Source organism: Mytilus galloprovincialis, chromosome 14 (genome assembly GCF_965363235.1).
Source record: "Mytilus galloprovincialis chromosome 14, xbMytGall1.hap1.1, whole genome shotgun sequence".
Taxonomy (NCBI): domain Eukaryota; kingdom Metazoa; phylum Mollusca; class Bivalvia; order Mytilida; family Mytilidae; genus Mytilus; species Mytilus galloprovincialis.
In genome coordinates this window covers 52,318,203-52,343,123 of record NC_134851.1, presented here as the reverse complement: position 1 = coordinate 52,343,123, position 24,921 = coordinate 52,318,203, and the positions used below count along the sequence as shown (strand labels likewise).

The window sequence follows — 24,921 nt, the reverse complement described above, 5'->3', positions numbered from 1 at the left end:
AATCTGTTTCTGGGTTGTGATGAACTAACATACAACTAACAGTGGGACGGTTATTCAAGTAAAGTACTAAAATACAATCGAGTCTTTATGTGATAAACTATAATAAAATTGAGTCTAATGTAAAACTGTTAAAAAAGTAAAGACTCTTAATGTCTTGCAAATTTTCGACTGTAGGTAAACTATTGCAAATTTTCAACTGTAGGTAAACTATTAAGAAAAGAAAAAGATATAAATAGTAAATTCAAATCGTATGAATAATATTGTCGAACAAAAAAAGTATCACATTATGTCGTGGGACAATTGTAAGATGCTATAAGATAGAATAAAAATGTATGGAAAATATAGCACAAAAGAAATCATGAAATAACTCAGTGCAATCCCTATTTAAGATGCAAACACATCAAAAGAAAAACAAAATCACACCACACCATATCCCCGCATGACACAAAACAAAAAACCGACTGCAATAAACAAATAAGACGCAAAGAGTCACAAGAAATAAATAAAAAATCCATTCGCGGGCAACTACCGACTTATTATTCTGTATGATCGAACACAAACATAGCCAAAATATGACACCAAAGAAATAAGACGCAAAGTAAATTACAAGAAATTGCAAGATCAATAAACGATGTATATAAAAAAATAATTCCGAACGACAATTGGTTAACGCAAACAAAAGGAATACAACGATATAACCAATTCGGATCACAACAAAATTAACTGAGAGCTAAATAAGGTTTACACTAAATACTTATTTACTAATTTCAATTTAAAAACTTTTACCCTTTGGAATTCACCCCGCCACATTATGTATGTATGTGCCTGTCCCAAGTTAGGAGCCTGTAGTTCAGTGGTTGTCGTTTGTTTATGTGTTACATTTAAGTTTTTTGTTTGAATTGTTTTACATGGTCATTTTGGGGCCTTTTATAGCTGACTATGCAATATGGGCTTTGCTCATTGTTGAAGGCCGTGCGATGATCTATAGTCGTTAATTTCCGTGTCATTTTGGTCTCTTGTGGTGAACTGTCTCATTGGCAATCATACCATCTTCTTTTTTATATTTATACATTTTCGATTGAAAAATGTCAAGTGTAGTATGAGAATCCTTTGCTCATGATCCCTTACAGAAATAGTCAGATATAAAACTTCGTATTTAGGAAGGATCCAGGGCTTCGTAAAAATGTACTTTAGTTTTGTTTGAATTTTCACTGAATAAGATTTACACCTTTAATCATTTTTACCAGTAATATCTTGGTATATGATAATATGAACTTTTAATATTTCTGCTGAATGTGGAAACGTTTTACATAATAAAGTGATATGTGTTTGGTGTACATGTATGTGAATGTATATTTTTTTTTCAAGTCATATATAATTGTATTCACGTCGTCAAAGTCCTCGGGTGGGGATCCGCTCTTTCAGCCTAAGAGTGGATTTGTGGCAGATTTTTCTCCCCACCTTTGCTATTCTTTGTCATTTATTCAATTGACATGATATTAGTTGATGTAATTTCGTATTAATTATGTATTATTATTTCATATTAAATATGAACTTTTTTGTCAAATGTTTTATTTGCAAAATGTATTTTTTGCATTTTATGATTTTGAATAAATGACCTTTTTTCGTCAGTTTAGTTTTTATATCATATAGCAAATCAAGCTCAGACTCTGGCTTGTGTATACATAGTACGTTTATGATATCTAGCTGTCTGTCTTAAAAATCTATGCTACCCCAAAAACTCAACTTCACAATGGTCAACCAATCTAAGGTGTATAACTAAGGTGTAACAAAACGTCTAACACAACTTTTTTAAATAACACAATAATTATGACTGTCGGTGTAATTATAATTGTTTAAGAAAAAAAAAACATGTCAAACATGCAAATATTATTATTCTTTGTCATTTATTCAATTGACATGATATTAGTTGATGTAATTTCGTATTAATTATGTATTATTATTTCATATTAAATATGAACTTTTATGTCAAATTGCATTTTATGATTTTGAATAAATAACCTTCTTTCGTCAGTTTAGTTTTTATATCATATAGCAAATCAAGCTCAGACTCTGGCTTGTGTATACATAGTATGTTTATGATATCTAGCTGTCTGTCTTAAAAATCTATGCTACCCCAAAAGCTCAACTTCACAATGGTCAACCAATCTAAGGTGTATAACTAAGGTGTAACAAAACGTGTAACACAACTTTTTTAAATAATACAATAGTTATGACTGTCGGTGTAATTATAATTGTTTAAGAAAAAAAAACATGTCAGACATGCAAATATTATTTAAAAAAAATAGTTTTAATCACTTAAAAGTCATGTGATGTTACATATATAGGACGGGTGTGTTCAATGCGTAAATTAATTAACAAAACCCCGTCATATAACATCCAACTTTGAAATTGCGTACAAATGTCAAATTTAGGTGTGCCTAATGGTCTTAAACGATTGACAATTCAATTCTCAATTTTGGTAATTTTCCCCAGATTTTTTCTATGTCGGGCAAAAAATAGTAGCAGTTTATAAGGAAATTCCCTAAATGACGTAACAGCTTGACTTATGGTCGTTTTAAAAGCGATTGTTTGCAAGTTGCATTGTTAACAATTGTACAATATGAAAATTAAACAACGTGAATGTAAATATTTATAATGACTTTACGGAAAGTAACTTTTGTGACATCTTGACAACCGTATACGAAATTCATTTCACTTTTCTACCTTTTAAACACAAGAGGTCGAATTCCTTTGTTCTATTTGAACCGCATCGGACTGTGTAAGGGCGAAAAATGGGTGCAATTTAATTTTGGATAAAGTGACGTTATTTGTAGACACGGAAAGTGGTTGATGGTGATTGAACTCCTCCAAAGCGGCCAGGAGTGCGGTAAAAAATATCAGACTTTCAAATAATGTATCTTTGATGATACAAAAATGTAAATATGTACAGTGGATAGATGCGGGGTTACAATTTTGGCGCTAACATTTCTATTTGTGTTGAGAGGGAAAATCCAAAACCGGGTTAATTTTTTATCAAGTGTGAACTGGGGTAACTAATGCGGATTTATTAATTTGAGTTCAACCCGGAGCAGATTTTATAGTGTGAACACGGTATTAGATGACCTACGCATTCCAAAGATTCCTTATAATTGGCAGAACACTGTTCAAAACAACATACTGCTTTTACATATAAGACTTACAATCTCTTCAGGGTTGATGGCCAAATTGGATTTGTATGGTTGTGTTGGAAAAACTTTATCTGGTTGTCACAAAGCATCCTAAAAACATACATTAAAATAATAAATACAACAGAAATGTCCATTGTCTGTTCAGGTCCTGCTGATCTATGTCAGACAAAAATGTGGTCTAATAAGGTCGATTTTCCTACAAAATCAAACATATTTATGTTTAACAGTGATTGCTGGTGTTCTAATATGTCAAGGTCAAGCTCGTATGTAACATGTTTAACAAGAGGTTATCAAAATAACAGCAAATTGGGCTTGTATTACATTTATTTGTGTCATTGTTCAAACAATAAAGGGCAATAACTCCTAAACAGCAAAAGTAAAAATCACCAATTAACAATTTAGTTCATAAGTAACAAAAATTGTAATGTTAAAAGTATTGTTTATAGAACGAAACAACAGCAACTACCTGCCATGGCCTGAATGCTTAGTGACAGTCAGGGGAGATAAACATAATATATGACAAAGAAAAAACATTAACAATCCGCCTGTTCATGTCCTGAATCCTTAGTCAGGGGAGATACATATAAAATATTACAAAGAAACAACAGTAACTACCTGCCATGGCCTGAATGCTTGGTCAGGGGAGATAAACATGATATATTACATAGAAACAACAGTTACTACCTGCCATGGCTTGAATGCTAAGTCAGGGGAGATAAACATAATATATTACATAGAAACAGCAGTAACTTCCTGCCATGGCTTGAATGTTCAGTCAGGGGAAATGAATATAAAATATAACAAAGAAACAACAGTAACTACCTGTCATGGCCTGAATCTTTAGTAAGTAGAGATAAACATAATATATTACATAGAAACAACAGTAGCTACCTGTATGTCCATGGACTGAATCCTTAGTCAGGGGAGATAAACATAATATATTACAAAGAAACAACAGTAACTACCTGCCATGGCTTGAATTCATAGTTAGGGGAAATAAAAATAATAAATGTTTAAAAGACAAAACAGTAAATACCTGCCATGGCTTGAATGCTTAGTCAGGGGAGATAAACATAATACTAGTATATTACAGAGAAACAATAGTAACTACCTGCCATGGCTTGAATGTTTAGTCTGGGGGTATAAAAATAACATATGTATCAAAGAAATAACAGTAAATACCTGCCATGGCTTGAATGCTCAGTCAGGGGAGATGAACATAATATATTACATAGAAACAACAGTAACCACCTGTGTGTCCATTGCCTAAAAGCTGAATCAGGGAAGATTAACATAATATATTACAAAGAAACAACAGTAACTACCTGTATAACCATTGCCTGAATCCTTAGTCAGGGGAGATAAACAAAATATATTAGAAAGAAACAACAGTAACTACCTGCATGTCCATGGTCTGAATGCTTTGTCAGGGGAGATAAACATAATATATTACTTAAAAACGCCAGTTACTAACTGTATGTCCATGGCCTAAATCCCTAGTCAGGGGAGATAAACATAATAGATTACAAGGAAACATCAGTGACTATCTGTATGTCTATGGCCTGAATCCCTAGTCAGGGGAGATGAACATAATATATTACATAAAATCAACACTAACTATCTGTAATGGCCTGAATGCTTAGTCCGGGCGATATAAACATAATATATTACATAGAACCAACAGTGACTATCTGTATGTCCATGGCCTGAATCCCTAGTCAGGGGATATAAACATAATATATTACATACAATCAACCGTAACCACCTGTATGTACATGGTCAGAATGCTTAGTCAGGAGGAGATAAACATAATATATTACAAAGAAACAACAGTAACCACCGAACATTGCCTGAATCCTTGGTCAGGGGAGATACATATAATATATTACAAAGAAACAACAGTAACCGACGAACATAACCAGAAGTCAGGGGTAATCCGTAATATATGTGTAATTCAGGTCTCAGAAAGGGTATATACTGTGACATTCCCGGCTTAGGGCTTATATACCCTTCGCCTTCGGCTCAGGGATATAAACTCTAAGCCGGGAATGTCACAGTATATACCCTGTCTGAGACCTGAATAACATAATATTACATAGAAACAACAGTTACCACCATTATGTCCATGGCCTGAATGCCTAATCAGGGGGAGATAAACATAAAGTATTACAAAGAATCAACAGTGACTATCTGTATGTCCATGGCCTGAATCCCTAGTCAGGGGAGATAAACATAATATAATACAAGGAAACAACAGTGAATATCTGTATGTCCATGGCTGAATCTCTAGTCAGGGGAGATACACATTATATATCACATAGAAACAACAGAAAACCTGTATGTCCATGGCCTAAATGCTGAATCAGGGGAGATAAACATAAAATATTACAAAGAAACAACAGTTACCGTCGACCATTGCCTGAACCCTTAATCAGGGGAGATACACATTATATATTACATAGAAACAACAGAAAACCTGTATGTCCATGGCCTAAATGCTGAATCAGGGGAGATAAACATAATATATTACAAAGAAACAACAGTGACTATCTATATGTCCATGGTCTGAATGCTTAGTCAGGGGAGATTAACATAATATAATACATAGAATCAACAGTAACAATCTGCCATGACCTGAATACTTAGTCAGGGGAGAAAAACATAATATATTACAATGAAAAAACAGTGACTATCTGTATGTCCATGGCCTGAATCCCTAGTCAGGGGAAATAAACATATTATATTACATAGAATCAACAGTAACTATCTGTCATTGTCTGAATGCTTAGTCAGGGGAGATAAACATAATATATTACATAGATTAACAACAGTAACTATCTGCCATTGTCTGAATGCTGAGTCAGGGGAGATAAACATAATATATTACATAGAAACAACAGTAACTACATGGATGTCCATTGGCTGAAAGCTAAGGAGATAAACATAATATTAACTAAGAAACAACAGTAACTAACTGTATGTCCATGGGCTGAATCCTTAGTCAGGGAGAATAAACATAATATATTACAAAGAAACAAAAGTAACCACCGACCATTGCCTGAACCCTTAGTCAGGGGAGATAAACATAATATATTACATAGATAAACAACAGTAACTATCTGCCATTGTCTGAATGCTGAGTCAGGGGAGATAAACATAATATATTACATAGAAACAACAGTAACTACATGGATGTCCATTGGCTGAAAGCTAGGGAGATAAACATAATATTAACTAAGAAACAACAGTAACTAACTGTATGTCCATGGACTGAATCCTTAGTCAGGGAGAATAAACATAATATATTACATAGAAACAACAGTAACCACCTGTATGTCCATGACCTGAATGCTTAATCTGGGGGAGATAAACATAAAATATTACAAAGAATCAACAGTGACAACCTGTATGTCCGTGGTCTAAATCCCTATTCAGGGGAGATAAACATAATATATTACATAGAAACAACAGTAACTACCTGTATGTCCATGGCCTGAATGCTTAATCAGGGGAAGACAAACAAAATATATTACAAAGAAATAACAGTGACTATCTGTATGTCCATGGTCTGAATCATTAGTCAGGGGAGATAAACATAATATATTACATAGAAACAACAGTAACCACCTGTATGTCCATGGCCTGAATGCTTAATCAGGGGAAGACAAACAAAATATATTACAAAGAAATAACAGTGACTATCTGTATGTCCATGGCTTGAATCCCTAGTAAGGGCAGATGAACAGAATATATATCATACAATCAACAGTAACTATCTACCATGACCTCAATGCTTTGTCAGGGGAGATTAACATAATATATTACAATGAAAAAACAGTTACTATCTGTATGTCCATGGCCTGAATCCCTAGTCAGAGGAGATAAACATATTATATCAAATAGAATCAACAGTTACCACCTGTATGTCCATGGCCTGAATGATAAGTCAGGAGGAGATAAACATAATATATTACAAAGAAACAACAAACACCACTGACCATTGCCTGAATCGTTAGTCAGGGGATACACATTATATATAACATAGAAACAACAGTAACCACCTGTATGTCCATTGCCTGAATGCTGAATCAAGGGAGATAACCAAAATATATTACATAGAAACAACAGTAACTACCTGGATGTCCATGGCATGAATGCTTAGTCAGGGGAGATAAACATAATATATTACTAAGAAACAACAGTAACTAACTGTATGTCCATGGCCTGTATCCTTAGACAGGGGAATAAACATAATATATTACAAAGAAACAACAGTAACTACCTGTCATGGCCTGAATGCTTAGTCAGGGGAAATAAGAATATTATATTACATAGAAACAGAAGTAAACCTGTATATCCATGGCCTGAATACTGAGTCAGGGGAGGTAAACATATATATTACATAGAAACAACAGTAACTATCTGCCATGGTCTGAATGCTTAGTCAGGGGAGATAAACATAATATATTACATAGAAACAACAGTAACTACCTGTATGTCCATTGCCTTAATCCTTAGTCAGGGGAGATAAACATAATATATTACATAGAAACAACAGTAACTATCTGTATGTCCATGACCTAAATCCTTAGTCAGGGGAGATAAACATAATATATTACATAGAAACAACAGTAACTACCTGTAAGTCCATGACCTGAATCCTTAGTCAGGGGAGATAAACATAATATATTACATAGAAACAACAGTAACTATCTGTATGTCCATGGCCTGAATGCTGAGTCAGGGGAGATAAACATAATATATTTTATAGAAACAACAGTAACTATCCGCCATGACGTGAATGATTAGTCAGGAGAGATAAGAATATTATATTACTAAGAAACAGCAAAAACTACCTGTATATCCATGGTCTGAATACTGAGACAGGGGAGATAAACATAATATATTACATAGAAACAACAGTAACTATCTGCCATGGTCTGAATGCTTAGTCAGGGGAGATAAACATAATATATTTTATAGAAACAACAGTAACTATCCGCCATTGCCTGAATGCTTAGTCAGGGAAGATAAGAATATTATATTACATAGAAACAACAGTAACTACCTGTATGTCCACGGCCTTAATCCTTAGTCAGGGGAGATAATCATAATATATTACAAAGAATCAACAGTGACTATCTGTATGTCCATGGCCTGAATCATTAGTCAGGGGTGATAAACATAATATACTACATAGAAACAACAGTAACTATCAGCCATGGCCTGAATGCTTTGTCAATGGAGATAAACATAATATATTACATAGAAACAACAGTGACTACCTGTATGTCCATGGCCTTAATCCTTAGTCAGGGGAGATGAACATTATACATTATATAGAAACATAAGTTACTATCTGCCATTGCCTGAATGCTGAGTCAGGGGAGATAAAAATAATATATTACATAGAAACAACAGAAACTATCTGTATGTCCATGGCCTTATTCCTTAGTCAGGGGAGATAATCATAATATATTACATAAAAACAACAGTAACTACCTGCCATGGCCTGAATGCTGAGTCAGGGGAGATAAAAATAATATATTACATAGAAACAACAGAAACTATCTGTATGTCCACGGCCTTATTCCTTAGTCAGGGGAGATAAACATAATATATTACAAAGAAACAACAGTTACTACCTGTATGTCCATGGCCTGAATTCTTAGTCAGGACGAATGAACATAATATATTACAAAGAATCAACAGTGACTATCTGTATGTCCATGGCCTGAATCCTTAGTCAGGGGAGATAAACATAATATATTACATAGAAACAACAGTAACTACCTGTAAGTCCATGACCTGAATCCTTAGTCAGGGGAGATAAACATAATATATTACATAGAAACAACAGTAACTATCTGTATGTCCATGGCCTGAATGCTGAGTCAGGGGAGATAAACATAATATATTTTATAGAAACAACAGTAACTATCCGCCATGGCGTGAATGCTTAGTCAGGAGAGATAAGAATATTATATTACTAAGAAACAGCAAAAACTACCTGTATATCCATGGCCTGAATACTGAGTCAGGGGAGATAAACATAATATATTACATAGAAACAACAGTAACTATCTGCCATGGTCTGAATGCTTAGTCAGGGGAGATAAACATAATATATTTTATAGAAACAACAGTAACTATCCGCCATTGCCTGAATGCTTAGTCAGGGAAGATAAGAATATTATATTACATAGAAACAACAGTAACTACCTGTATGTCCACGGCCTTAATCCTTAGTCAGGGGAGATAATCATAATATATTACAAAGAATCAACAGTGACTATCTGTATGTCCATGGCCTGAATCATTAGTCAGGGGTGATAAACATAATATACTACATAGAAACAACAGTAACTATCAGCCATGGCCTGAATGCTTTGTCAATGGAGATAAACATAATATATTACATAGAAACAACAGTGACTACCTGTATGTCCATGGCCTTAATCCTTAGTCAGGGGAGATGAACATTATACATTATATAGAAACATAAGTTACTATCTGCCATTGCCTGAATGCTGAGTCAGGGGAGATAAAAATAATATATTACATAGAAACAACAGAAACTATCTGTATGTCCATGGCCTTATTCCTTAGTCAGGGGAGATAATCATAATATATTACATAAAAACAACAGTAACTACCTGCCATGGCCTGAATGCTGAGTCAGGGGAGATAAAAATAATATATTACATAGAAACAACAGAAACTATCTGTATGTCCATGGCCTTATTCCTTAGTCAGGGGAGATAAACATAATATATTACAAAGAAACAACAGTTACTACCTGTATGTCCATGGCCTGAATTCTTAGTCAGGACGAATGAACATAATATATTACAAAGAATCAACAGTGACTATCTGTATGTCCATGGCCTGAATCCTTAGTCAGGGGAGATAAACATAATATATTACATAGAAACAACAGTAACTACCTGGATGTCCATGGCCTGAATCCTTAGATAGGGGGAATGAACATAATATATAACAAAGAAACAATATTAACCACCGATCATTGCCTGAACCCTTAGTCAGGGGAGATACATATATCATATTAAATAGAAACAACAATAACCACCTGTATACCCATGGCCTAAATGTTTAATCAAGGGAGATAAACATAATCTATTACAATGAAACAACAGTAACCACCTGTATGTCCATTGCCTGAATCCCTAGTCAGGGGAGATAAACATACAATATTACTTAGAAACAACAGTAACCACCTGTATGTCCATGGCCTGAATCATTAGTCAGGGGAGATAAACATAATATATTACATAGAATCAACAGTAACTATCTGCCATGTCCTGAATGCTTAGTCAGGGGGAGATAAACATAATATATTACAAAGAAACAACAGTGACTATCTGTATGTCCATGGCCTGAATCATTAGTCAGGGGAGATACACATAATATATTAAATAGAAACAACAATAACTATCTGTATGTCCATGGCCTGAATGTTTAGTCAGGGGAAGATATTATCATAAACATAATATATTACAAAGTAACAACAGTAACCACCGACCATTGCCTGAATCCTTCGTAAGGGGAGATACACATAATATTATATAGAAACAACAGTAACCACCTGTATGTCCATCGCCTAAATGCTTAATCAGGGGAGATTAACATGATATATTACAAAGAAACAACAGTGACTATCTGTATGTCCATGGCATGAATCATTAGTCAGCTGAGATGAACATAATATATTACATAGAATCAACAGTAACTATCTGCCATGGCCTGAATGCTTAGTCAGGGGGAGATAAACATAATATATTACAAAGAAACAACAGTGACTATCTGTATGTCTATGGCCTTGACCATTAGTCAGAGGAGATTAACATAATATATTACATAGAAACGAACAACAGTAAACACCTGTATGTCCATGGCCTGAATGCTTAATCCGGGGAAGATAAACATAATATATGACAAAGAAACAACAGTGACTATCTGTATGTCCATTGCCTGAATCCCTAGTCAGGGGAGATGAACATAATCTATTACATAGAATCAACACTAACTTTTTGCCATGGCCTAAATGCTGAGTCAGGGGGAGATAAACGTAATATACTACATAGAAACAACAATAACTATCTGTATGCCCATGGCCTGAATCCCTAGTCAAGGGAGATAAACAGAATATATTACATAGAATTAACAGTAACCACCTGTATGTCCATGGCCTGAATGCTTAGTCAGGGGGAGATGAGCATAATATATTACATAGAATCAACAGTTACCACCTGTATGTCCATGGCCTGAATGATAAGTCAGGAGGAGATAAGCATAATATATTACAAAGAAACAACAGTAACCACCGACCATTGCCTGAATCCTTAGTAAGGGGAGATACACATACTATATTACATAGAAACAACAGTAACCACCTGTATGTCCATGGCCTGAATCCCTAGTCAGGAGAGTTAAACATAATATATTACATAGAAACAACAGTAACCACCTGTATGTCCATTGGCTGAATGATTAGTCAAGGCGGATAAACATAATATATTACAAAGAAACAACAGTTTCTATCTGCCATGGCCTTAGTCAGGGGAGATAAACATAATATATACTTTATTCATACAAAGTTTATGATAGTATGAGAAAATAAAATCTTAAAAATTCTAACATGTTAGTTGTTAATATAAATTCTATAGACAACCCCCCAAAAAGCTTTTGAGGCTGAGCATTGGTTTCTGAGAAAGATTGAACTGTCTTATACCAGTTTATCTCATTGCCTGTTAAGATTAAACTTACATTTTCTCCATCTGAGTTGTAGATATGTCGGGGAACTGAATCAGACTTGTGGAATGAATAGTCCTGTTAATTAAAAACATACATTCATTCAAGACTGTTGGAATTATAACAGAAATATTCTTTCTACCACTTTATGGAATGTGATATATAAAACTGAAGACTTATATTTTCTAATATAAATTGAAAAGGTATTAGTTTTGAATGGAGATATGTTATATAGGACGTCATAGAGTGATAAAATCTATTTCTCTAAAGTTTTTAGCCGATAGGTTGGCAAACATAATCCTTCTCTTATAATGATCTTCAAAAATGTTCTTCTTTTTTAATGACATCACAATCAGCAAATCAGAGGAGACAGGAAAGTTTTACTTCATAACTATTCTTTTAAATGAAGAATTGAGATCCAGTGAATGTAACCTGTTGACTATTGAAGAAATAGTAAAATTATAATCAGGTAAGATTAAAAGAAGAATGTGTCTGCACCCTTACTGACTTCTGGTGAACTGTTGCAGCAGATTTTTAATTTGTCTTAGGTGATCTCATACAAATATACTTACAAACTTTGTAAATTGGTTTTTGGTGATCTCATACCAATATACTTACAAACTTTGTAAATTGGTTTTAGGTGATCTCATACAAATATACTTACAAACTTTGTAAATTGGTTTTGGGTGATCTCATACAAATATACTTACAAACTTTGTAAATTAGTCAAGTGATCAAATGTAGCATTCCCAAAATATTTGAAGTTTGGCATTTCTAGAAGTTGGCTGAAAAAGAGAATCGTATTATCATTTTACTGTTATCATCAACTGGTGAAGCAGTGAACCGTTCCCAAATGACAAACATAAGAAACTTCAAAGATTTTTAGTTTGAATATGTTTCCATGAATGGATTGATATGATCTGTCCAATTGATGAAGTAATCTAAATTGTTATATCAATATCAACAAATATTTGAATCAGATTTGTCCATTGGTTGACAGTTTGATAGAACACTTTAGTAACTATACACATGCAAAAAATCTATGGCTTCCAAATTAATTCCAAATAAAAAGTTTAAAAAAAACAATATAATTATGCTTTATTATTTCTATTCTAATGCATTACAAAAAGAAACTAGAGGCTCTAAACAGCATGTGTCGCTCACCTGCATCTTCAACAATGGCCCTTTCATGTAAAAAAAAATCCATTTGGGAAAATTCACGATTTTTTACTTAACATCTTATTATGTTTACAATAACATAAAAAAAAAAAACATATTCACCAAGTTTTATCTAGATATGAACTGTAATATTAATAAAGAAGATAATTTGAATTTTTTGTTTTTTTATTCCAACTTCCTGTCTACTGTGACATACTTTTAGACTGAGTGGACATTAATCTCATTTTAAGTCTTGTTCGTTCATCATCTAATAACGTGACTAGAAGGGCCTAGATGACTATTTGGCATAGCTATTAATCATCTAATAATCAAAAAAGTAAAGTAAACTTTCTAAGGTTCTAGATTAAGATGTACGATTTATATTTAATAGATTTCAGATATGTATATAGTTATTAAAGTAAATCATACAATAAAATATTTTTGTGATTTAAAATATCAAATAATGAAGAAAAACAGTTATAAAAAAAAATTGAAAAAAAGTACAATGTAATAATAATTTAAGAAAACCGTCTGTATTTGTGTATAATACGCATCTCCTCTACTAACTGTTTTTTGGGGATAAAAAAAAAGTGTGTGTTATAATACACACCTCAAGACGGTTCTCTTAACCAGAGACATATATAAACATGCAGAAGTGTGAATTTCATAAAACCTTGTAAAATGTTATATCACAAACCATTATAAATGTGAACCTGTATACGTAAGACCTCATGGGACGTCTCCTAACCACTTATCTCCCCATTACGCCAGTTCATTTTTACAATCGTAGAAATGGAAGCCATTGTAGGGATGACGCGTTGCCAATTTTGCTCTCGGAAACCGATAAATTTATCCACATTGCACCATTACGATCATTATATGTCAGTTGTATTTTAAAAGACAAATGTATCAACTAGCTAATGATCATCAGTTAATGATCTTGTCTGCATTGATTCAACTTAAAACTATTGTCTGATCGGTTGTCAGATGGAATTTTCGAAAATTCATAAACATTTAAAAAAAAATCTAATTAAATATTTCGTGTAAGGGCAGACTAGATTTCTTTAGTGGTTAAAGACTATAAACTCCTAGTAAGCACACACAAAAAAAATATAATTTTTCGAAGATATGCATTTTCATCATCCAACTTGAAAGACTGTCGTCAAGTACTTTCAGTCAAAAATAGCTATTCGAACACACCTACTATGTTTTTGTGAAACCTAAATTATGAAATGGTCTGAAACCTAAATGTATGAAACTGGTCTGAAACCTAAATTATGAAACTGGTCTGAAACCTAAATGTATGAAACTGGTCAGACGGTTTGGCACTATTGTCGGAAACCTAAATGTTTGCAACTGGTCTGAAACCTGAAAGTATGGAACGGGTCTTAAAACCTTAATGTATAAAACGGGGCTGAACCGAAATGATTCAAACGGTCTGAAACCGAAATGTATCAAACCGGCTGAAACCTAAATGTATAAAACGGGACTGAACCTAAATGTATCAAACTAGGCTGAAATTTAAAAGGTATAAAACTTTATTTAATAAGCATGTCTATAACTGTCGGAACAACTGGATAGCACTGAGGCTTGGTATGTCAGCAAACACTCACTGCAATAGTGAGAGATGTGAGACGCAAAACCTTAGCACCAGCCCTGTTTGGCCAATCTGTACCGAACCAACAGTCTCAGCCCATTCTCTATTCTGTCCGCAGGTTCCAAGCACTTCACTTTACTTAAACTAAACCTTCTGCCTGTTATAAACTACTTCCTTTCCGATGTTTACTGTCTGCTGTCTTCGGTACAAATGACGATTAGAACTGATGATAATGATGATATGTAGATGTTTCACGTCCGGCTATCCTGTCTGGATATTGCGGACTGTAATAATCTATTTTATAGACCGGAGTCTGTTTGTCTTTTGGCCTTCATTTTACTTCGACTGCGTTGGTGTTGCTGGCACGGAGTATCAGGTCGTGCTGCTAGTATGGCTGTTTGCATTGCCTCTTTGAATTCTTCATTGATGACGGGCGATGTGTGTGGTGGTGTGCGCAGTAGGTCTGGGTCGTCGATGTCAAACCCTTCTTCGAAGTCGATCCTACTGCGCTTGCCTCTGTCATTTGTTGAGGTGTAAAATACCAGGCGGTGGCAGGCCTTGTTGGGGTTGTAGGGACTGGTGACAATATCCCTATTGACTACAACCCCAACTGGTTCCCCTTTGTACTTAGTTGGTGTGAATACATTGTTGTGTAATATAGTATAATGGACGTGACATTACTATGTAGACAGTACGGTAGTTAGACATACCGCGTAGTCCGGTTCCCGGGATGATCCATTGATAACTACCCAACTCAGGATAAGATCTCGGATAGTTACCAGGTAACGAGAGTTGGCGTATTGGCGGGAGTATAGTACAAGTACTAAGACTTAACCAGAGCGTATCATAGTATATTTGGTGAGTTAGTACAATTAGGAGCATTGTATTGTATCACTGATATTAGTATTAAGTGATAATACTCGGAAATCACATCACTGGCGCTTGGCGAGCAGGGTTTCCTGCGGAAAAGAAGAATTTGGAGCGAGACACAGAAGTGAGTACGTCACGTGTAATTGCGGAGTTCGTATTGCTACATGTAGTATATTTATGAAGTGTTTGAACACGGATATACAATAAGCATAAAAACTTGCGTTAATTACAGTGTTTACAAATTGTTGTTGCATAATTGTTACACGTTTGATAAAATTGTCAACTATGCCCGGAAAATGGCGAAATTAACAGGCAACAGATAAATTTAGTAATTTTCCGAAAAAAATAGCCGTTTTTTGTGTGGATAGCCACATAGCACATACACATTGAATTTTTTTTCTCTGGTTCAGCAACCAGTGATTTAATTAAATTGTATTTGTGTTAATATAACATTATGGCAACATTAGCTTTTCAGCAGCAATGCATTAAAATCAACAGCTGTTCTTATGAAGAATTAAGGTTGTTGCCTGGTGTGGGAAATTTTATAGCTGACAAGATTATGTCTATGAGAGAGACACTTGGTAATATTCAGCCTGAGCATCTTATGGAAATACCAAGACTAAAAATTACTGAAGCATTGATAGATTTGATAGATTTTTCACCGGTTATTCAGCAACCTGAGTACACTTCGCAGCCACAATTCAGTTATGAGTTACAAGATTATGTTGACATGGGTGAGGTGCAAACAACTACATTTCATTCAGGACATGCTAAACAAGATGCAGAAACTCGTGACTTTTCAGATTCAGACACACCTTCTGATGAATATTTGCTTAAACCTGAGCGTGAGGAAGTCAAGCGTGATTTATCACGTCCCAGTTCAGCAATGAGCAAAGTTTTAAATTATACAATGCAGCATGGAGACCATCGGTACTCATCAAAAACCTCCAAACCAGATGAAAAGAAGTCGTTATTTCAAACTTAGTGTGACGATCAAGATAAAGTTCAAGATTTTGCTAGTGATAGACAATCTAAGCCAGAAAACATCCATAGAACAGATAAATTAGGGTACACGAAACCAAGTATCAGATTAAATGTTGAGGAAAATATTGACAGTCGTGATTATTCACGTCACCAAGCTACCCAGCATCAGAACCCACAGTTGGGATGGCAGCAAGGTCCCAATGAAAATATTGAAAACCGTGATTATTCACGTAACCATAATCCAAATCAGAAGACATCACAGTTGGGATGGCAGCAAGGTCCCAATGAAAACATTGAAACACGTGATTATTCACGAGACCATAATCCACATCAGCAGACATCACAGGTGGGAAGGCAGCAAGGACCCAATGAACACAAACCTAGAACAGAAAGGCCTGTTCCAGTCCCAAGACGTCATGAACGGTTAGAATCACATACACCATCAACTATAATTCCTCGTAGGATACCGTCACCTGAAATTCAACACAGAATACGTATACCTTCACCAGAAATCAGACGCAGAATACCTTTACCTGAAATTCAACGCAGAATACCTTCACCAGAAATTTTAAGGGAACCAGTATATTCCTTGAGAACACCAAACCCAGCATACTCCTCTTCAATGAACAGAAATATGTATACACCTAGACCATTTTTAAGTTATCATGAGTCACCACAATTAATGCCACCAGCTAAACCAAAATCAAAGAAATACCAAAAGGACTAAAGTATGATGGTTCATCAAGTTGGAAAACTTTTTACACCAAGTTTCAGAGGTATGCTGATCGTTTATCGTGGACTACCACGGAACGAAAAGACCAATTGTGTTGGTGTTTACATGGCAAAGCAGGTGATTACTATGCAAATTTAATCGACAGGGACCAGGGCGTGGATTCTTTTGATGTAATTCAAAAACTTGAGAAAAGGTTTAACTTTCAAGACTTGCCTGAGACGTTGCAAGTGCAGTTCATGAGTGCACGTCAAAATGCAAATGAAAAATTGGAAGATTGGGCAGATCGAGTTCTCTCGTTAGCCTGTAAAGCATTTAGAGATCTTCCCGACAATTATATGTACACACAAGCTATCTGGAAAATATGCCAGGGATGTTCAGATAAAGAAGCTGGTCAACATGGAGCCACAGCCAGACCAACATCTGTTGAAGCAGCAATTGATCAGATAAAATTGTTCCAACATAACCACACCGCTATATTTGGTAAACCAACAGGTAGACGTGACCCAACACCAAGTCAAGATGAACCTAGTTATGATTATGATAGCGACTTAGCTGTTCATGCTATTGGTAAGACGGACACAAAGTCAGAATTGTCGAAACAAATGGAAACATTGCTAGAAAAGATGACTGCTATGGAAGCATTGTATAAACAGGAAATAGGCGACCTTAAACAGCAGTTTCAAAAACAACAGCAGGCAAAACAGTTTCCTGCACAGAATGAAGTCCAGCCAGCAGCCCAACCATTTAGCCAGCAAACCAACAAGCAAGGTAATCGCCAACAATGGCGTAACAGAGATAATAGGCAAGATAACCAGCGTCAATCACCATTCAAAAGGCGCTGGGGACCCATACCACCTGAGAAATTAGCAAACATGGCTTGCTATTTCTGTCATCAGTTTGGACACATACAACGGGACTGTCCTGAATTACAGTCGCCGTCAGGAAGTAGTTATACAGATTCTTTAAACCAGAAAGAGTCGGGCTAGAGGGCGGAACCCTGACTCAGTCCAAACCTAACCGCCTAACATTGAACACTATTTCAAACGATATTAACAAGACAACTGTTTCGGGGAATACCCCGTTAAAACATGTGACTATTCAACATCTACAGATACTTTGTCTAATTCACCATTGCACAAAACGCAGCCTGATAATGATTTACAGCAAGTAATTGACCTTCAGATGCAAGATCCTGTACATTTAGGAGGAACTATTTGCCAGTTAGGTTCAACATCTATGCTTCGATTCACATTAAAAGTACAGGGACAGTCAGTAATTTCGGTAGTAGATACCGCAGCGGAAGTAACAATGATTTCCGACAAAGTTTTCGAATCTTTCATTAAGAAACCACCCATCAAAAGAAAAACAACAATGCAGGCAGCAGGGCGTGGTATGCATATGGATGCATTTGTAGTGGGACCAGTCGAATTGAAAATTGGTGAAAGAACATACAGGACAGATATTTATGTTGCGCCAATTGATAATGACATGCTATTAGGACTTGATTTTCTTGTTAGAGCAAAAGTGATACTAGATTGCAGAAAATTGGTATTTTTCATCAATGGAGAAGCATTACCTATGATCCATGGAGATGTTGGACTGGTACCGCCTGTAAACAAAATAGCAAGAGTTGCTAAAATTACCGTTCCACATAGAACAGTCATACCGCCTAATTCACTTGTACAATTAGAGTCAGATTTGTCGGCAGAATTAACAGATTTTATAATTGAACCTAATAAAGAGATAGATTTGTTAATCCCACGTGGTTATTACAATGCTAGTGTTTTGCCATGTGTCAGTTTACTGAATGTAACAGGAGCTAAGCCAGTATCACATGACAGTAAAACACAGGCCAGGTAAAAGACACCAAAATGCGGACGCATTATCACGTCTGCCAGATTTAGCCTGTCCACAGAATAGATTAGCAGCTGGAAACGTGCTAAAACACAATCTACCCTGTGGAGCATGCGATTACTGTACTCGTGCTCACCAAAGTTGGCTTGGTTTTCAAGAGGATGTAGATAATGTTATTCCTTTAGCTTCACATCAGGACTGTAAAAGTTTTGAACCTATAGGACCACACACAGTACTACCGAGTTCTTTGATTTCTGATGACAATTTAATGAAACAGGACAATACCCAACATATACATGTAATTACAGAGGACAATACTAGACCAGACAGTTCAATACCACAAGATGAGGACCAGAACGTGACTAGTCACGTGAACGATAATTTAGGTACATCTCAGGTCCAGCAACAAGTATTTGACAGTACAAATCAAGATACAGTGAGCCAGAACCAAAATGTTTGCCACAGTTCAGTTGAAATAGTCACTACACCACTTGGTATGTCAGTTTACGCGACATATTTGGACCTTCCAAATGTAAATGCCATTACTGAGACTGGCATAGAAGCTAGTACTTATTCACCAGAACAATTACAAGATTATCAGTCTAAAGACCCAGACTTGGAGTTAATACTGGTATGGTTCAGGGACAAAACAGAACCATCAGAAGCTACAATATTCAGATGCAGTCCAATAGCAAAGAAATATTGGATAAACAAAGATATGTTCTATTTAGATGATAATGGTATATTGAGAAATTTGGACAAGAAAGACAGAACACCAAGACTTGTTGTACCAAGAGATCTTGTTGAACAAGTGATATCATTTTGTCATGATATTCCTGCTGCAGGTCATCAAGGTATGAATAGGACCACATTGAGAATTAAGGCAAAATATCAATGGTATGGTATGACACAAAAAATAAGAGACTTTGTCAAAACATGTAGTACATGCAATCTACACAAGAAGCCAAACAGAAAGGCTAAATGCCCGCTTACCCAGTTTCATGCAGGTGCACCAATGGAGCGAGTCCACTTAGATTTTCTAGGACCACTGCCACAGACGAAATTTGGGAATGCTCATGTACTAGTTATGGTTGACCAGTTTTCCAAATGGATGGAATGTATTCCGTTACCAGCGCAAACCGCAGAGCATACGGCAAGAGCTGCAGTGAATGAGTTTTTCTCTCGTTTTGGATTCCCATTTCAGGTTTTTACAGACCAAGGACGCAATTTTGAAAGCAAGCTTTTCAAATCCATCTGTGAAATCTTGCAAATGCACAAAGCGAGAACTACTCCGTACAGACCATCATCAAACGGACAAGCAGAACGTTGCAACAGAACCTTAATGGACGCAGTGTTTCGTGTCTAAACAACAAGACAATTGGGATGAACATTTGGCACAGTTGGCAGGAGCTGTTCGATCGTCAGTAAACAGGAGTACTGGTTTTACGCCAAACATGCTGATGCTTGGGAGAGAGGTTAACCAGCCTGTTGATTTATTGTACAGTGTACCTAAAACAGATGAGTCACAAGATGAGTATGTGATGAGACTCCGAGATGCCATAACATCTGCACACGAAATAGCGCGCAATACGCTAAAAACTACCCAGAATACCATGAAACGTGATTATGATGTACGTATTCTGGAAAGAGAATACAAAATAGGAGATTTAGTTTATGTTTTAGACACAGCAAAAATTAAAGGTAGAGCGAAGAAATTGGACCCACCTTGGAAAGGTCCAGGACTTGTATGTGAAAAAATATCTTCGTATGTTTACAAGATAAAACTACAAAAATCTGTACTGACAATAAATCATGACCGTTTAAAGCCATGTAAGGACAGAGAAGTACCACCCTGGTTAAAACAGTGCCAGCACCGGTTACAGGACGGTGAAGAAGTGACTAAGGCGACTAACCCAGACTTGTACTGTTTGTGCAGAAAACCAGACGATGATGAATGGTACCATGGAGCTTGTATAGATTTGACACCAGCACTGGCTGACACTACGCTAAAGTTTAGATGTCCACGGTGCTAGGACTCTGGGACCGCAAGATAATTTAAAAATGAGACAAGATGTATATAGATCAGATTCATGTGGACATAGAAAATCAGCTGTAAATTTTAATTGGAAATTAGATCATAAGTGGAATTGTTTACAATATATATATCAAGGAATGATATGTTATAAAGTGAATCCGCAAAGCGACAACGGAGAAATTGTGAATTTTGAATATATATATAGGTGTGTGTTGTTAATATGTGGATCAACATTGGAAATATACATTCATGATAGTTGGAGATTAATTTTTTTTTATCCCCATGGTGCGACCAGACGGGGTGGACTAAAGGAATATAGTGAATATTCAAATAGGAAGTAAACTCACTCCTTTCAAAGTTGGGGAGGAGTGTTGTGTAATATAGTATAATGGACGTGACATTACTATGTAGACAGTCCGGTAGTTAGACATACCGCGTAGTCCGGTTCCCGGGATGATTCATTGATAACTACCTAACTCAGGATAAGATCTCGGATAGTTACCAGGTAACGAGAGTTGGCGTATTGGCGGGAGTATAGTACAAGTACTAAGACTTAACCAGAGCGTATCAGAGTATATTTGGTGAGTTAGTACAATTAGGAGCATTGTATTGTATCACTGATATTAGTATTAAGTGATAATACTCGGAAATCACATCAACATGTCCAACTACGCTGTCTCTTGCCTCGTTTTGCGTGATGGTGGTTTGTTGGATTTGGGCAGCAGGTACCACGGCTGTTTTGTTTGCCATCCACTGGTCGTAACGCTTGGCGTCTTTTCTACTGGAGGATGGTGGCTTACTCTTTTTCAGGGCCGGCTTGGGTTTACTGGATGATGCCTCTTGTTCCTTAGCCTTGGTCCACGTCAACTGTACTGTAACCTGGTCAGAACTTGCCGAGAACTTCCAGGCAGGTTCTTTAACAGTCAACTTCATAACGGCTAACAAAGCGCTCAATTCATCGGGGATTTCCATGATGATTTGTCCAAAGAGTGAGTAGTGTTAATTAAGCAGTGATCAGTACGAGTACTTCAAACGATTAGAACTGAATAGCTACCCACTATTTATATACTTCGAACGCGGACCTCGAAGAGAGCACCCTAGCAACAATTATACAGGTAAAGCGTCTGATAGGAACCAAGAATAAAGGGATGATTTTTAATGCAGTTTTCAATGAAAAAGAGATCAAATGGAAAATTCATAGAGGTTTCGAAAAATATACAACTGTAGAAATATTAAACCTTCTTAAACTGTAAATTGGTAACAGTACCAATGCAAAGAAATTCTGATGACTGTACAGCATGACCATTCATGATTTTAGAGGAGTCTTTAGTGGGGGAACAATTTAAATTCTGACTTAATTTTTTTTTATATTTAAATCACTAAACTAAACTAGAGGCTCTCACGAGCCTGCATCGCTCACCTGACTCGATCTACTTTGGTTTTTGAAATCATATAAACAAAGATAAAAATCATAACAGATACATGTACTTTTAAATTTGGTTTAATATTGCAATTTGGCCCCATAATTTAAAAGTAAACCCTGGTGACCATCTTGAACAGTAAAGTTCCGTATAAAACGACGATTTTGACGTTCTTCCACGGAAAGTTTCAAACGTTTACCTTATATTCTACTCATGTGAAAATGCCGCTTAAAGTAAAGAGATGTTCGAAGTTGCTTCTTTATATGGTTTTATTTTTTCAAGCCGATGCAAATGCAAAATTCCATTGAATTAAAACAAAATTTTAGATACATAAACATTTTTTAAGTTTTGCGAGGAATTGCCTGCAACAATAGCACAAAATGACAATTTGATGTCTTGTAAAATGATTTAAATATATATAAAAAGAAGATGTGGTATGATTGCCAATGAGACAACTCTCCATAAGAGATCAAAATGACACAGAAATTACAGCAGATTCCAACGAGTATGAAGCTACAGTAAATTCTTTGGTTAGCTTCCTTGCTAGCTCAACCATGAAATCATTATAGGTAAGGTACACAAGCCTTTGGGTGGAGTCAGTAGTTAAACAGAGAACCAATCAGAACTAGTGACAGAATATAAACATTGTAAAACTAGTTTTACAAGTTAGTTTAAAAATAAGTTTTCAATCTAAATTTAAAATTTATTGATAATTATAAGCTAACTCACAAGCATGGTGTAGGTGTGTTTGATTTGCCAATTTTATTACTCAGTTCATTTATAAATCCAGTTATGTGTATGTACTTTACAATGGTACAATCTCGGCGGGAATATATAGTTTATGACCACTTCTGTAGCTTTGAATTAAGAATTTTTCAAACTGCAATAGCATAAAAACAGCAAAGATAATGAATAATAGAGATGGGCCATTTTGTACATATACAAAGGGGAAACTTCGAGCAAGCATTATTATTTATAGTTCATTGCATTTAAAAGTTAAACGGGATTTTGTGGCAAATAAACCAAGATTTTTGTAAAAAATCCACAGATATTTTTGTTATAAAATTTTAATCATAGATTACTCACTTGATTTTCTATGATGTGCTATCGTTTATTGTTTACACAAAGTCCGAAACAACCTTTAAATTAAAAAAAAAGTCACGAGAGTCGAGCGCACCCTAGAAGGTGTACTTGAATTGGTCCATATTTATATTTGTTTAAACCAATTTATAAATTTATAAACTTGTTTTAAAGAAATTATTGCTAGCACTGCTTGCAATATCCTCAATCTATCAAGCACCAAATTGCCAACTATGAGAGTACCAGGGGAAATGCTGTGGATTTTCTATAAAAGTTCCATTTGTTTAGCATTAAATCAACACAAGGGTACATCCTCCTTGAACAAAACATAAACCGTAACTCCGCTTCTTATTTATTGTAATACAGAGGATTTTTTAATTCAATCAAAGACTATAGGAAATGAGAAATTTAATTTGCAAAGTTGTTAAGGAAAACCTGTTTGTATGAAACATACATATTATAAATAGGCCATTGAGATGAGTGTTTTCATTGGATGATGAATTGGTGCTATGCTCCTCCCAATTTTAAGGTAATAATCATTTCATGGTTGAGCTAGCAAGGAAGCTAACCAAAGAATATACCTGTAGCTTCATACTCGTTGGAATTTGCTGTAACAACTATAGGTCACTGTACGGCCTTCAACAATCAGTTTCTTCTATTTCTTAAAATTAAGCAATGTTCTCTCTGCCAGAAGACGTCTCCTATATTTGCTAGTGAAATAGTAAATATTTCGTTTCTTGTTTCTGTCTCTTTTCCCCAATTACACGTTTATTATGTTCTTGTAATTTGGTAATTTCGCTCCCTCAATTAACATTAATATTCGAATGCTTCTTGATTTGTCTTTGATTATGTGAAAGATGTAGGTAGTATATCGCCAGCTATTTTTCTTTCATAATCTTATTTTATCAACGCTTTAATCCTGGGCCTATTATCTTAACGTTAATATAAAAGTCCCAGAATTTAGTTTTATTTTAAAAAAATTAAACAGTGACTTATAATTACATTTTATTCATATTATTTATTTCAACGTATAAGTAAGTCCACAATCGTAACATCAATCCCGATTTTATGGAACATGTTAAATATATCATTATTTCAAAAATCTCTAACAAAATACTTTATAAAAAGTGCATCATGTTTAAAAAGAAATACATGCTCTTATGCTGCCGTTGTCAACTTTCAATGATTTAAAGTTGGTCGGGTCTAAATTATTTTTTTTAAAAAGA

At 35.3% G+C, this 24,921-nt stretch overlaps 1 protein-coding gene across 2 annotated transcripts in view; it reads right to left on the bottom strand.

Moving 5' to 3' along the window:
- LOC143059422 (uncharacterized) overlaps positions 1-24,921 on the bottom strand; it is a 374,671-nt gene that overhangs the window by 295,177 nt on the left and 54,573 nt on the right. For both annotated transcript variants that reach the window (XM_076232911.1, XM_076232912.1), the window contains exons 5-7: positions 12,674-12,748; positions 11,979-12,041; positions 3,204-3,281 (exon numbers count right to left, since the gene is read on the bottom strand). In XM_076232911.1, the coding sequence (XP_076089026.1) occupies positions 3,204-3,281; positions 11,979-12,041; positions 12,674-12,748 (216 nt within the window). The remainder of the gene's footprint in view (positions 1-3,203; positions 3,282-11,978; positions 12,042-12,673; positions 12,749-24,921) is intronic.